This window comes from Takifugu flavidus, chromosome 1, assembly GCF_003711565.1.
Source record: "Takifugu flavidus isolate HTHZ2018 chromosome 1, ASM371156v2, whole genome shotgun sequence".
Classification (NCBI taxonomy): domain Eukaryota; kingdom Metazoa; phylum Chordata; class Actinopteri; order Tetraodontiformes; family Tetraodontidae; genus Takifugu; species Takifugu flavidus.
The window spans coordinates 19,199,941-19,215,061 of record NC_079520.1 but is presented as its reverse complement, the minus strand read 5'-3'; the positions used below and the strand labels follow the sequence as shown (position 1 = coordinate 19,215,061).

General features: G+C 45.0%; 1 protein-coding gene across 1 annotated transcript; it reads right to left on the bottom strand.

Annotated features, from left to right (window-relative positions):
* Positions 1–5,483: 5,483 nt before the first annotated feature.
* On the bottom strand, positions 5,484–14,855 carry ubtd1b (ubiquitin domain containing 1b). The gene is made up of 4 exons (XM_057050593.1): positions 14,109–14,855; positions 8,534–8,761; positions 8,294–8,451; positions 5,484–8,096 (listed from the first exon to the last, which is right to left on the bottom strand). The coding sequence occupies exons 1-4, from the start codon at positions 14,188–14,190 to the stop codon at positions 7,827–7,829; spliced, it is 738 nt and encodes a 245-aa protein (XP_056906573.1). The 5' UTR covers positions 14,191–14,855; the 3' UTR covers positions 5,484–7,826.
* Positions 14,856–15,121: the final 266 nt, after the last annotated feature.

Here is a 15,121-nt window from a genome sequence, read left to right as displayed (position 1 = left end):
TTGAATTTGCCTTCAAATTCAAACAACTTGGAGATGAATAACGGCTAGAAAAACAATGAGAGAAACCTTGAGACCGTTGTAAATCTTCCAAAATACAAACTAAATTGAAATTAAAGAAAGTGCCAAAGTAAAAGAGTACAGAACACATTTTTTCTTAACCTCTCTGAAAAGAAAAGCAGAGCTTGTTTGCAAAGTTGCATCCGAGTGAACCACAGACGTCTGGAACAATGTATTTTGGACAGCCTAAATTGGAGATGTTTGAAGAAAAAATATGCACAAGCAGCGAAACCAAATAGGGCCCATCAGCACAAACGCCTCATACCAACTGTCAAGCGTGGTGCTGGAGGGGGTCGTTCAGTAGCCGCAGGACCTGGGCACCTCTCAGTCACTGAGTTCTTTGTGAACTTTTCAGAATGCAGAAAAGTGTTCCAGTTCCAAAATATGGTGATATGGGTAAAGAAATGCCAGTGTTGGTCAAGACAGCAGGAACCAATGACGTTTCCAGACTCGCACTCCTTCAGTTCGACCACTAGGGGCGCCGGTGCGACAATTGTTCCGCTGGGCACGCTAAACAGCATGTGTGGTCCTACTGTTTTATCGACGCCACTTTCAGATGATGTTCACACCTTTTTACCGATTAAACTTGACTGTAATTTGACTTGGACAAAACAAGCCTCCAATCCACACATCAACAGACAACAATTGTGGGAAAGAACGACCATGAAGACTGGAGTCGCGACTCCGCCGACGTGAAGCATGTGATTAGAGCCTCCTATAGGCAGCAGCGGTATGCAGAAATACTGCTGTAATGACAGAGTCTTTATCCTGATGATTTGGTATTTACAGCAGCTTTTCTCTCTGCCCATCTGAAAACCACATCTTCTTCTCTTCCTTTCTTTAGACTGCAGGAAAACTGAGGCCTGTTGGAATGTGCTGATGTTTAATGTTGGTCTCGCATTACTGCCCAGACCGAACCTCACTGACCCAACACACGCCCACATACACACTGGTATTTGTCATTGTGCCTGTATTTTGAAGCTTCTGGTTTCCACGGTAACTGTGGTGCGAGCGCAAACAGCAGGGTTGTGGATGCGGAACGCCGTCCTGCAGCCTTTGAGTCACAGTTACAGCAGAACTTATGGGACCGAGCTCACTGTTGCTGAGCTTCTATGGACCAGAACAGCAGGAACTAGGGTCTGTCTGTTGCATTCTGGTTCATTTTAATCATGTTAGCTTCTTCTAACAGACAGAAATCTTGACCCGCCTGTGAATGTGAACCGTCGCATCTCTTCAGTCATCTTAAAGAGGGGGAATCTGTATGTGAGGTCAGCATAAAGGTCATGGTGGACTGGAAGCCACCAAATGTACTTACAGGTCCCAGACCTCCCACTGGTCGAGCGCTGACCAGCAATACTGTAAAAGGTGTGTGGGTGTGTGCTCTTAACCTGTTACATAATGAAAAATAAGCACATTTTTATTGGTTTGACTGGTCGCAACCTCAAAGGTTTGAGGGGGAAAAGTTTGATGTTAAGGTTTAGGGTGAGACATCTAGTTGAGATGGGTAGTTAGGGTAAGGATCTGTGGAATTTAATGTCAATAGACCTCCAACAGAACCCTGCAGGAACATTGAAATTTACCCAGGATTGTAACAAACCCTGGTGGGTTCCCGTCACAATGACCCAGGGAAGGAACTTCACCTGTCCTGTCAGGTTCAGGCTTTTTATGCAGGAAGGGATTCAGCGGGAACTCGAGCCGGTGACCCAAAACCCAAAAGTCTGTGGAAAATTGCAAACGTGGGACATACGCTGATACAAATTCACGAGAAGCCGAAGAATGTCAAGGACCACAGCAGTCACAGTCTGACCGCGCCACAGCTCCCACGCACACCATCAGCATGGTTTGAATACGGTTACTGGAACTGCGAGGAAAGCAAACAGATTACAGGAAAACCAGATAAATAAAACCGTGGTAATCACCACTGGAGGAAAGGAGCTAATGAGTGACTGAAGTGCACACGTGTGTGTGTGTGTTCGTGTGTGTGTGTGTGTGTGTGTGTGTGTGTGTGTGTGTGTGGTGTGTGTGTGTGTGTGTGTGTGTGTGTGTGTGTGTGTAAAATAATTACTGTGGTGTTCCTGTTAGCTTTCATTGTTTTGCTGACTCATATTTCTAAAAAATAAATAGTGTGTGTGTGGGAGGGGGGTAGGTTCTGTCATAATTACACAGAACACAGGTCTTGCTAATGTTCATTGGTTTGCTGACTGATGTAAACTCTGTGTGTGTGTGTGTGTGTGTGTGTGTGTGTGTGTGTGTGTGTGGTGTGTGTGTGTGTGTGTGTGGTGTGTGTGTGTGTGTGTGTGAGATGCTATGGGGTTATTAAAAGGTGATGTTCCAGGAGCTCCAGTGCGTTTACAGTTAGCACCTTCTTTTATTAGCGTGTTAGCTCCACTGATTTGGATCATGCAAAGCAACCTTCAGTTCTTCACCTGTTCCCTGAGGGTGGTGCATCCACCTACACTCATGAGCTGCAGCCAGAACCAGGACTCTCGGTTCTCCTTGGCTCTTGACCCACACCTTCTGGTTTACAGGCGCCGAGCAAAGTGGAAGATTGTGGTTTGAGACTTAAAAGATCACTGAACAACATCATGTAAAAAATGTAAAAATTAAACACGCAGAATTAATGGACAGGGCGGAACTCCCCCTTTTTCCCCTCCCTCCTTCTCAGTGCCAAAGCCCACGCAGCGACCACTCTTGCCCCAGGGGCAACTTGTGTGGCACAGAATCCCCCTCATCCCCACACAGTCAGACGCTGTTCTGGCTTCAGGGAATCTCGTCCCACCCACCATCGTCAGGGGAAAAGAGAACGGAGATCCAGGAACAACAAAGCTTTCGCCAACAGTCGCGCACGATCCTCGAGATCAAAGGGAAACAGGAGGACGAGGAGACAGAGGGGACATAGGTGTCGATGTCCCCGCTGACGTCCCATTCACACCTTCACTGGTGGGACCCTGAAGACGCACAGAAGCTGAGCACTTTATTGTGGCACCTTTTGGTTGGCTTTGATGTGACTAAGAGAACATCAAGCTCCAGATGCCCTCAACTCAAGATGCCTAAGATGTGGACGACAGAGATTCTACAGAAAAACTGACCTCTGGGAGTTTCAGGCTGTGTTCAGAGGCCGTATCTGTGTCTAAGGTTTAAATGGAGACCAAACAGGAGAGCAGCCAGAACACCCACAGCCTGCAGGGCTGGTTCCCATCCCAGAAATGTGCTCATGTGAATCTTTTCCAAACATTTAAGGTAGATGGCAGAGTTGGTGTGCATGAATCCTTACGTCACTTGTGTCTGATAGAAAGTTAATGGAGGAGAACTCTTTCCTGGAGCTTCATCCTCGTATAAAGGGAAGAGTCCAGGTCTTACATCAGTCATATTTCTGAGGGTTTTGTTGCTAATGCATAGCTTTAGATCACATTTCACAATCTGTAATTGTGCCAAACTTGAGACGACGCAGAGTTAATGCGTTTATAACCTCCTCCATATGTGCCCATATCCTGGTTTGTGTTTTCACAGGGAACAAAGCTTCTTTTTTTCCCCCCCACCTCACATACAGATTCCCCCTCAAACTGCAGCTTTGTTTTCCCATAAATCTCCAGGTTTGAGCATGCTCTTACGTTTGACACACACCACTCGTGAAGTGACCCAAATCGGCGCTTCTCATGTGCATCTCTGGCGTGACCAGACTGTTTAGCAAAGCTCTCAGAACAACTGCACAGCTGAGAAACCAGATCCTCGCATAAATCTGAGGAGCAGAAAAGGTCTCTGTGCATCACCGACCGCAGGATGGAACTAAACAGCTGTGCAACCTGATAAGACAAAGATCGAGCTGACACAAATTGTCCTTTTTCCACTATTCCGCCGCACCGTGTGGGTTGGATCGACGTTATGTAGGGCAGCTACACTTATGCTTTATTAGCCCTGCGTGTGTTCCACCACTGGCAGAGCTAAGCCGTTTGCTTCCAAACACGCAGGATGTCGACGAGGTGACGCTGTGATCGGTGGATCAGGTGTTTTGGTGAATAAATGAGGATTTTCCTCCGATAGCTGCAAACATGGCTGCCTGACTGTCAGCAGGTCCCAGACGAGTCAGTGGTGCATCCTGGGAGTTAAAGAGGCTGTCTGGGCAGTGTGTTGATCCTGGATATATAGTCCAATTAACTCGGCTCCTGCGTAAGGAATTTAGGCTGTGAGGTTTATTTTTACCTTGTTTGTGTATTTTAATCCACAGGCCCGAGCGCAGACGGGAGTTACACACAGGCGTGCGCCGCTAATCTTTGAGCTTCCTCTCATAACACCTGTGAGTGGCGGCAGCGACGTTGTCCATCAGGCCATGGGGTGACCAGGTTCGCCGTCATGGCGAGAGGCATTTAATGAGTCACACTCACTAAGCACCATAGTATTACCGTAGGAAGGAAGGTGGGAGAGTTAGGTAAGTGGATGAGTCTGCCGAGGGCTGGAGTTCAAGGATAAACTCTAAAGCCACAAACAATCAGGCGCGCACACACACACACACACACACACGAGCGTTTGTATGCAGACACTGGAACACACACACTTTAATGTGCTGAGATTTGAAGTCTTCATTTATTCCAGTTAGAGACCTGTGTTACTGAGGCCTCTCACAAATATCCTGAGGACTTGGAATTCACCTCCACAGCCTTTTAAATCAGCACCAGAAAGTCAGAAATCTCTGAACTGTGTAGTGCAGCTTTAAGGCAACGCAACAAAGATCAGGGCCGAACTATGAAGAGCGAGTTCTACCCGTCTTTGCGCTAGGCCACAGCGCCACCCCGTGGTACATTTGTTTCCTTGCAGTCTTAAAAATCAAATTTGGCTGTAGGATTTTTAGTAAATTACAAAATAAGCAGTGCAACTATGTACAGATCGATAGCTAGACGTCTTGAACGTGTCTGACATTAATGTCTGCAAATATAGTTTTAAAATTCAAGTTTATTTTGTTTCTCAATGTTCCTGCTCCTAGGATTATGTTATATATTTGGATTGGGGGAAAGGGCCATAAAATAAGAATAAGGACTAAGATTTAGATTTAGAAAAATATTTGAAACCAAAAAAGGGGGAAAAAAGATCAGAATCCCCCAAAAATACATTAAACTGTAAAAAAAAGAAAAGGTTTCAATATGAAAATAAAAAACCTGAAAATTAGTAGATACATAGTAGATACAAAAAATACTTTAAAAACAGATTGAAATAAAACCTGAAAATAGTTGTGTGCAAATATTTTCTATTATAACATGTTCAAAACCTAAAATTTTAATTTTGAATGAACTTTTTTTAATTTTGAATGAACTTTTTAATTTTGAATGAATTTTTTCCAGATGCATAGATGCTTTGCCCCTGTTCCGTCTCCGTACGCCATCTTTGTACCTCTGTCAAATTCTGGAAACTATTGCGACACAGCAGTCAGAAAGTTTGTGGAGGAATTTTTACTGTGAAAAATAAATGGGCTCATGTTAGCCCAGGACAAGAGCTCAGAATACATTTTCAAGTGAACGTTTGAGACAACAGAGGCAACAGACTCCATCAGGCCTGCAGCCCACAATTCACTAACAAGCTGGTGCTCAGAAATTTGTAGACGCCCAAATAAACAATAACACGAGGTCTACTTCTATTGTATTGCACATACAGAGAAAGATGCTTCTTCAAGTTTGTATATAAACATTACATATTTCCAGGAGAAAAAGAAAAGTTAAAGACATTAATTGTAATGACTGAATCTAATTGTAAAATTGAACGTTTTAATCCTGTATTGTGCTGTGGCTCAGTTAGGCGTCGCTCATTATGCTGCTTTTTTCGTTTATCATACCAAGACCTGCGACAGGACTGATGAAGGGGGAAAAAAAGACAATTGGGAAGACTGTCTAAGAGCTGCACTCTGACACAGACGGGCTACATTCACCAAACAGCTTTCAGTTCTCAACCGAACCTGACAGAAAACGGATGTAATGCAGTGACCTCACTGTGACCTTCGGGGTCGCTGCCTGTTTAAAACTCTTAGCAGGAAAGCTCAAATTGTGCAAATTCAGAATTGTTGGTTTGGATTCACAGATGTACACACACACAAACAGAGACAGGGCAACAATAAGCAAGGGGTGAAAAAGGTAGACTGGATTGGAAACTAAAAAGGCACGTGAAAATTTGGTCCTAAATTCTGCTACATGGACAGCAATGTGACATTTAACTGCTAGCACGGTGCCTGCCAGAAAATTGCACAGAAATGCAAAAACAAATTTAGGTTGTGAATCCTGAGGGTGCTTACGCATTCAGCAGTGGATACAAATCACCCACTGAAAATCTTCTGCATATAGCACCAAAACTGTCCTTTATCAACTTTGTTGTAGTGTTCTAAATGCAAACAAACTGATAAAAAATAAACCTGCAATATCTAAATGGTCCAGTGTGCAAGTCTTTTAATAACCCTCATCACAATGGTAATAAATTAATGTTATATACACACGTGCTAAGTGTGTAATGATTAAACTAACTCGGCATACTGATCGCTGTGTTCTCTTGGAATCAGCAGTAAGATCTCTCTCTGAATTCTCCAGAACCAGTCAAGTCTACGTTCTCGCCACTAGATGGAGCCAAACATCAACATACATATTGTACGCATGAATCTTTTCAACTACTTGATTCACAAAGATTAAGGTCCGTTTGGAAAGCCACGTCTTTACTGAGCTAAACTTAAGGGGGTTTCAAGTCTTTTTTTAACTAAATAAACGAGAATAAAACAGTAGTGGCAACAATCATTTAGTCCCCCATATCACATACAAATTGCCCAAAAGTTAGGACCCTGCCTCCTCCATAACAGAGGGGAACACGTCTCATAAAAGAGCACGGCCAGTTGAGTAATCCAAGCAGAGATGATAGCAATAACGCCAGATATTGATATAAGCAGAGTAAACCTATCCATGTCACCCAAAAGACAACACATTCCCTGTGTCAATGCCTTCATCCCTCCTCTTTTCTAATCATCTCTCCATATCCATGACGATAAGTAGCCTGTATGCTGGTACCGAAGGTCAAAGCCTCAAACAGACGTAGTGTAGTTGTCTTTAAAACTACCACATGACTTATGCCCTCTAGTGGTCATTTACTCTTAAAATGAAAATGTGTTTACCACGAATATTCTGTCGGCTACATCATCTGAGATGTTTCAGACGTGCCACAGGTCACATGGACGCACACATATATTCATCTGCAAGAGTCACAAAATTGTTAGAAAAAGGCAGCACTTCCTGAATATAGCTTGGATTGAAAGTGTTCCCGAATCTAAAAAATACACATCTGAGCCTTGCAATAAAGCTACTATCATTCAGGATGTTAAGCATCTGATTTGTCTAATAAAAGGCACACTACCACAGAGGTTTAGTCAGAACATCTGAATGTGCAAAACAGCTCAATTTACATGAATTCCTCGAGATAAGAAAGAAAGAAAATAACAGAAATGCGTTTAATCTCTGGAGCTCAGAATTGGGTGTTTAGCGGAGAGGGGAAATCCATCTGCACAACATGATGTGCAAGTTCTGCTCGTTTCGTGATTTAAAGACACGTGAGGATCTCCAGCGTGATTCGAGAACCGAGCACGGCCGAGGAAACAAAGCAGCACTTTTGAAATTCTCCCTCTCATTTTTGCCCCAAAGTCGTTTTTTTCTTTTTCTTTCCACAGCAGCAGCCGTCCACAGAATGCTCCAATCCAGCAATAAGGAGCCGCCCCAGGCTCTCCGGGTCCCTCCAGCCTCCATCACCCTCAGTTATTCAGGCGTGGGCAAGGACACAGAGGAGGTGCGTGACAGCTTCTGGTCTTGAAGGGCCTGCGGGTTGACAATGACTTGGATGACAAAGTCCTTCTGGATTTTGGTGTCCTGGAGCCGCGTCTTATCCGTGAGCAGCTTCCCAGAGAAGAACCAGCGCTGGTGCGCCGTGTCAATGTGGTTCTGGGCCTGCAGCTGCTTCTTGAGCTGCCCGATCGTGTCGGCCATGCTGGCGTTGAGACGCAGATCTTTGCCCGTGGAGAGACGCACCTGTGCAGAGAAGAAAATACCTATTAACCTACCTACTACGTACCTATTAGCAGCTTTATGTAGGACAATGGACTTAAGGAAAACAGGACTTTTTTTCCAAGTTTCCAAAGTCTTGTGTTTTATCTGAATGACATGAAGAGAAAGAAAAAGAAAAAGCTCAATCTAGATCTACTTATAATCCATTAATTCATTAATACTTTGAGCTGGAATTCCTTTTTGGGTGCTGCAGGAGGCTCGGGGCTGTCACTGGTGTCCTCATCACTGCGCTCTGAGATGAGGTTTACGGGCGGTGCCAGGCAGTAGACGGGCAGCTGGTAGCGGTTCCCGAGCTCATCATAGCACTCCGTGAGAGTACCTGCGTGTCAGAATAAAGGGGAGAAGCCGTCGTTTTCATGGGATAAATGAGAGAGACTGATTTACATGTCCTCGCTGCTGACCGTGTGGCAGCGTGATACTGGCTCCGTCCACAATAGCCTGTGCCAGCTCATGATCGTTGCACTCTAGAGCCACAGCTGCCGCTTTCAGGGCGTCCCAGATCTCCTTGCGGCCCTCAAAGGCCGGCGCCGTGTCCCAGAACTCGTCCCGCTTGCTGCGCAGCTGGCCCTCCGTCATCGGATAATCACTTTTCCACTTGGGACGATCTTTCTTCAGAGGCTCGTTCCTCCCTGCGGGAGAAGGGAAAGAGGCCAAAAGTTCAGCTGGCATCGCCACTGGTGTCTGGACTCTCTACAACTGTGGCTTTTTCTGAAACGGCCGCTGGGACACTTCCAAAACCTGTTTCTACGCGCCTGATGGAATCTCGAGCGTCACGTTCAAAAGATGTGCTGCAGACGTGCTTTGCTTGGACTGGTGAGAGTGGTTGTGCGTTTGTCGACTGGTGTGTGTTCCTTCAAGTCAAAGTCTTCCAAGTTAATGGGCTATTTCAGATGTCTCCAACGCTACTCTCTCAGCGGCTTCTGCAGACTTACAGTGTATCTAGATCAGGCATGGGCAAACTAAGGCCCGGGGGCCACACGCGGCCCGTTAAACATTTTAATCAGGCCCGCCAAACTTGAAAAATTAAATGAATAAACCTTGTTAATGTTATATTTTCACTGCAATTCTGGTGTTTTCCCACTAGAAAAAAGACAGTCAGGAGGAGAGTGATGGTGATATCCTGAAGGATAACAGAACTTTCAGTGCTTTAAAATAGAAATGGTTATTAATTTTTTTTTAAAAAGGCACATTTTATTCATTTGATTTTAAGTGTTTTAAGACTCATTCCAAAGTCAGATATTTTGTTGTAATGCTTCTCTTCATTTTCATTTGAAATTAAAGCACATGTTTTCTCCATATCCCAAGATGTGTATTTTTTCTCCAATGAGGTGAGGTTACCAAAGCACTCCATCCATCCATCTGCTCCTGGTCCGGCCCCTTTGTCAAATGTTAGAACCCATTGTGGCCCACGAATCAAAATGTTTGCCCACCCCTGGTCTAGATGTTTCTATTTATAGCGCTCATTACAGAAACGCTGCTACTGTTAGTAAGATATCAATTTCTAATTTCACTTTCTTTAGTGTCATGGAGTCGAGATGATTCCACACTATATACACTTCATCATCTTATCCATGGCCTCGCTTTTTGTTGAGTTAAATCAAGAGAGTGAACGGCTTATTGAGGTAAATTGTAATTACCCATAACCTCTTCATTATCCACGTCTCATTTGAAGAACTGTTTTCCACTGGCTGCTCCAACCACATTCATGACAGTAGTCTCGGGTCACGTCATTTGAACTGCCAGAGGCCACAGGTGATTCATTACACATCTTTTCTTTTTTTCCCCCACCTTTAATTCATGCTACACACAGGTGAAAAGGGTGATAAATGCACTCATCCAATGATATTATAATGTGCAAGGTCAAGTACCAGTATGGGCCCTCATCTAGGCTCCACACTGCCTCTAACCCGAAGGCAGCTGGAATCGACTCCAGCAACTTCCCGCAGTCTGTGAAGGACAACACTCGTGTGTGTGTGTGTGTGTGTGTCACACTTTATCTCAATGGAAGTCACATTGCCATTTATGCACTGTGTCAACATTGAAGTTTTTATGGTTCGGGCTGCAGCTGTGCCAAGTTCCTGGATGCATCAATGGCAGGATGAGGATACACGTGCGGTGTTGCTTTGTGCGGAGCAGAGGAGGCCGGGAGACAATGCGCTGGTCAACAACATGCAGCCAGATAACTCGCCGAACCGACACACGCAGCTTTCCACCCTGCTCTGCTACGTTATCCTAAGCTAAAATTAGGTCATTCAGAGTTTGAAATATGCATGAAGCTCATGTGGCTTGACTTGTAACCTTACCTGTTTCCCACCATTCAATATTGACACAAACTGTGCCGAGGTTGGGAGCGCATTTACACAAGTAGAGCCACATACGCGCTAGTGGCAGGCTAGTGAACTAACCCACTTCACTTCATAGTTAGACTCCTTTACATCCACTCTCAATGTACATATTCAAAGTTATGGTTCAAAGCCACACAGTTGCCACACAGTTTAGATTGGGTTCCCAGAAATTCCAAAATGCCTTAGAGGTGTCGCTGAAGAGCAGAGGGATGTGAAACGAAGGAGTACGAAGGAGACAGCAAGCAGCCGAGAGCTTGCTAATTATTTATAGCAGAGACAGCTGAAGAGGAGGAGGCTGGCCGACACGCAGCGGAGTGCAATCTGCAAGATTGGAGAGTCATTCAATAGCAGCCTCGTTTGAATTCATTCTGGGTTTTAACACTCAGGACGGCGCTCACTTTGGATAAGAAACTTCAAGAAAGTTTATCTTCCAGATCGGGTAACAGAAGGGTTGCTGTGCGATGTGTTACAGCTTATCAGCTTCTTCACTCTGCGGTCGTCAACACAGGAAGATGCCTCCAAATACTTGCCGATATCAGTGGATGTAATGCCAAATGCCAAAAGGTTTGCATGGCGCAATACACTCTCCTCTGCGTGACTTTAGACTGCTCCGCAATTGCACAAAATATCCGGTGATATGGAAATAAAGTGATAGTTTTGTGTTCACTGCTGCTGTGTTTACACAGACGGCGCGGCAGCATATGAGCTGATCTTTACATGCCGATCGTTCCTGCAGTGCCAGATCTGTCTGCAGCGCACGTCAGATGAAGCTGCGTTTGGCAGACAAATGAAAGAATCTGGTTATTTATTATCCATCTGGTGCTTAAAAGCAGGCGGCGCGTGATCGGGTTAGCATGAGGCCAAGTTTCAATAAAACATGCCATAAACGAGGCTTTTGCTGCTGCCGGGCTCAAGGTAAACACCCCGCAGGCACGGTTGGTTTTTAAAGGCTTAGCGGACGTGCAGCTCTCACAAATATTGCTTTGACTCCATGAGGGTGATTGTCAGGAACCGAAACTCTGTGAAGATTTGTTTTAAAATGGTTGAAAATGTCCACTGGGACAGCTCAGTGTTGAAGAATGAGGAAAAAGGGGAAACAATGCCTACAAGCTGCAGGTGCGCACTACCGCTGTGCACACGCACTCAGAAGAACACACCACACACACACGTGTTCTCAATCTGATTATTAAGTTGTGAAATCAGAGCTCAAGGTTATTGCTCTTTAGTAAACAAGAAATATGTGACCACATTTGGGACAATTACTAAGCAACTGGGCTCCGATGGTTATTTTATGCCACCTCAATGTTAAAGTTTACATTGCGATGATATAGCATTAGGCTAGAAAACTGGAGCTATGCATGATTGACTCAGCGCTGGATCTCATCCCCTCAAACAGAGATTTGCTTGATCAATGTTCTGATTTTACCATTAAGTTGCTGTTGAACTCCTGAAAGAATTGTCTTGGATTTTCCATATTGTACTTTCACAAACTTCTGGTTCTGTTGCACTAAAATATTTCTCCGGGCGATGAACAATCAGCAACTGTAGAAGTTTACTTGACACGGTGTAGTTGCCCTCTGGGCTCAGATGTACTTCTCTGTTAAAGATTTGTACAAACATAAGGATGTGAAGCCTCACATGATCATTTCTGCTCGCTCCGACAAACAAATAGAAAAAACAATAGAAACAAAAAGGTAGACTCAAAACTCAAGGCAGGAGCTACATGCAGAGTCAGAACAAATTATTTGCTGCTTAGTTATTGCATAGCAAGCACAATCAAGAGCTGTGTGTATTAACTTATCTATTTTGCAGATGTTTCTGTCTGTGCACGTAAGGGTGTGTCAACAGAACTCAAATAAAGAAAGCAGCCAATAAAGCAGGACGTGACTCGTCCTTTTTGAAGTCTGTCTGGCAGGGAGTGTCTCTTGATACACAATCAGGGTGGGAAAGCACCACGAGAGGCAGCCAAAGCCCGAGAGAGAAATGACAGCATTAACCTTGACTCTTCTATCCATCTGCAAATCCTGGCAGGTAACCCGAGAAAGACAGGATTTCAAGAATTAACATCAGAGGTCAGTTTGGGAAATATCCATGTTGCTAGAGGTCAAAACAGTCAGCAGGAGTCAATCACAAGAATGTCTTGTTTTGTGACGTACACTAGAGATGGTCATCAAGCGGAGGGACTGAACAACCGTCCATGGATGAAATTCTTCATAGCACCACAAATCCTGAAGGTGGTGAGAAGCCCCAGGGTGCACCCGCGCTAGTGAGCAATGCCGTGCCCAAGCCCAGATTTCCCCTAAAGCGTGGATTTTTTTGGCTGGTGTGAGTGCAGCCATGCCGGCACAAGCGTGGCCCGTTTCTCCCTCGGGGCACGGTTAGAAGAGGTGTGCTTGGGCACGGCACAGTTGTTCACACGTGCGCACTAGAAAGGCAGTCGTGATGTATGGACGCCACAAATTGCCACGTAGTTTGGTCCAAAAGAAATCTGGACATTTGCAGGGGCGAAGTGTTGTGAAACTTGAACGCGAAATAAAGAACAAAAGCATTAAAGTGCGAGCTACGTGTTCACGCTGCTTCAAAGGTGTATAAACAACAGTTTTAACGACGGCTGTGCCTGTGTGGTCTATCGACGTGGTGGCGTAGATGTCGGAGGAACCCGCGCTGGGTAACGGCACACTTTGTTCGTGTGAATGGGAGGCAGCGGGGCACGCGGAAGGGGGACATCCCTACTTCGACACAGCGTGGACGAAATAGCCCTCGTGCACACTTCCAGTGCCCACTACATTGTCCATCAGTCTGCAGAGCCCCCCCCTCCCCACACACACACGACTTTCAGTGTTGACATGTAGCTTGATTTTACAGGCATCACATCATTCTTCATGATATCACAAAAAGGTCAGAGTAAACATCACTGACACTATTATTAATGGTTGAGACAGAAAACAAGTCGGACTTTAAATTGTTAGGGGTCAAAGCTCAGAGCGTTATCAAACATGAGCAACAGGAACAAATCGTGGCCATCTGCCATTGTTTACAGCAGAATATGATCTTCCAGGTGGAACAGAATGCATTGGCAGCCTCTATTAATACGGCAATTGAAGTTAAACGCAACAGCCATGAATAAAACCAAAGAAAAACTACTGACATTAAGACATTGCAGAAGATTATTGCTGCAGGACGGAGTCACAGACTCAAACATGGGAGTTCAGGTCAGATGAAAAAAATTTAAAGGTCATTTGTCAATGAAAACTACAACTTAACATTCTTCTGTTTCTTTAAAAGTATGTCCTGTTCATTAAGTTCACACCCTACAAGAGGACAGAACAATATGTTGTAAATTAGGAAGGTAAAATGAGCCCTAAGGCATCCCACCTTGTTGCAACTTGACTGATCAGCTTCCCAACAGAAAGACAAAGGTCAGCAAGTGCACCAAAACCTCATCAAGCAGTTCCTGAGATGTTTTAGAGCCCATATGGACCATTTCCTGCGCAATGGATGTTTTTTCAGGACTTGTGTTAAATGTTGCATAACTAATCCCTGAATTACCACGCTGAAAAATTAAAATTGAGCATGCATGATTTGCCGATGTCCTCCGCAGTGTAAGAAGAATCGGCCCCTATATTCTCACCTCCTCGGCCTCCGTTCCTGGACGATCCTCGGCTCTGGGCGTCCTCCCAGCCGTCCAAGTATCTCCCCATACACCCTCCCATAGCTGGAGGGCTGTTTGTGCTTTCCAAGCTTCTTACTAGCTGAAATGGGGGGGCATCACGGGCGCAGACAACGATCTAGGTTTAACGCTACAAGCCTGGTACCTCCGGGGGGTCATCCGAAGCGACAGAGACGGGAATCCGCAGATGTTTCGAGCCTAAAACGACTTCAACGTTGCTGCGATGTTGATTTTACGCAAACAGTGAGTTAGAACCCCGTGGCCCGCAATAACGCTGCCGGACTTTGGTGTTCAAAGTATCAAGACGAGAGACGAGACGGTTCAAGTTTCCTCACGGCTACACTGAGACTTTCATCCAGCAGACAGGGCGATTGTCCGATAGGGCTGGTTCCAGCGTGAATGTTAAAGTCCGCTGGTCTAAACCGCACACACCTTTCTTGCTAACGAGCTAACGTGCCACCCAGCTAGCTACCACATCAGAAATCAGAAAACTTCCCTGAACCCTTGATCTCATCATTATTTTCTTCTGTTCCCCAACTTCAAAGCTGAGTGCCTGCCTAACGCCAGTTTTCACAACAATCCACGGCGAATCGTTTAAAAAGTCTGACCCCCTACCGCTGTATACACTAAAAGCTCCCAAACGCTACCTCTTAACAAGGAAAAGGTGACTGACTAGCAGCAGAGCTACTAGCGCCGACGAACTTTTTCGCGCATGCGCGGTAGCACGCTGCCGTGTTTTCCCTTACGTCAGGATGAAAAGCAGTTAACGTAAAAAATGGAAATAATGTATGAAATACAACCCAAATAACTGTCTTTTTGATATGTTATAGGTCTATTGTTAAGAACCGAAGCGAGCAGTTTGTAACAGTCATTTTCCCGTTTCGTAAATTTGACACTAAATGCAGCGCGCAAGAAAGCTTTTTTTACATGCTGCTGGTATGCAAGTATTATAAATAGCGCTAAACGGCAAAACA

Bases quoted from the DNA above. Each gene is read 5' to 3' on its own strand.
- ubtd1b (XM_057050593.1), bottom strand. From the start codon at position 14,190: ATGGGAGGGTGTATGGGGAGATACTTGGACGGCTGGGAGGACGCCCAG. The intron at 8,762-14,108 runs GTGAGAATATAG...CTTCTCCCGCAG, and splicing joins CAGGAACGGAGGCCGAGGAG to GGAGGAACGAGCCTCTGAAG. The intron at 8,097-8,293 runs GTATTAATGAAT...TTCTCTGCACAG, and splicing joins AAAAGGAATTCCAGCTCAAA to GTGCGTCTCTCCACGGGCAA.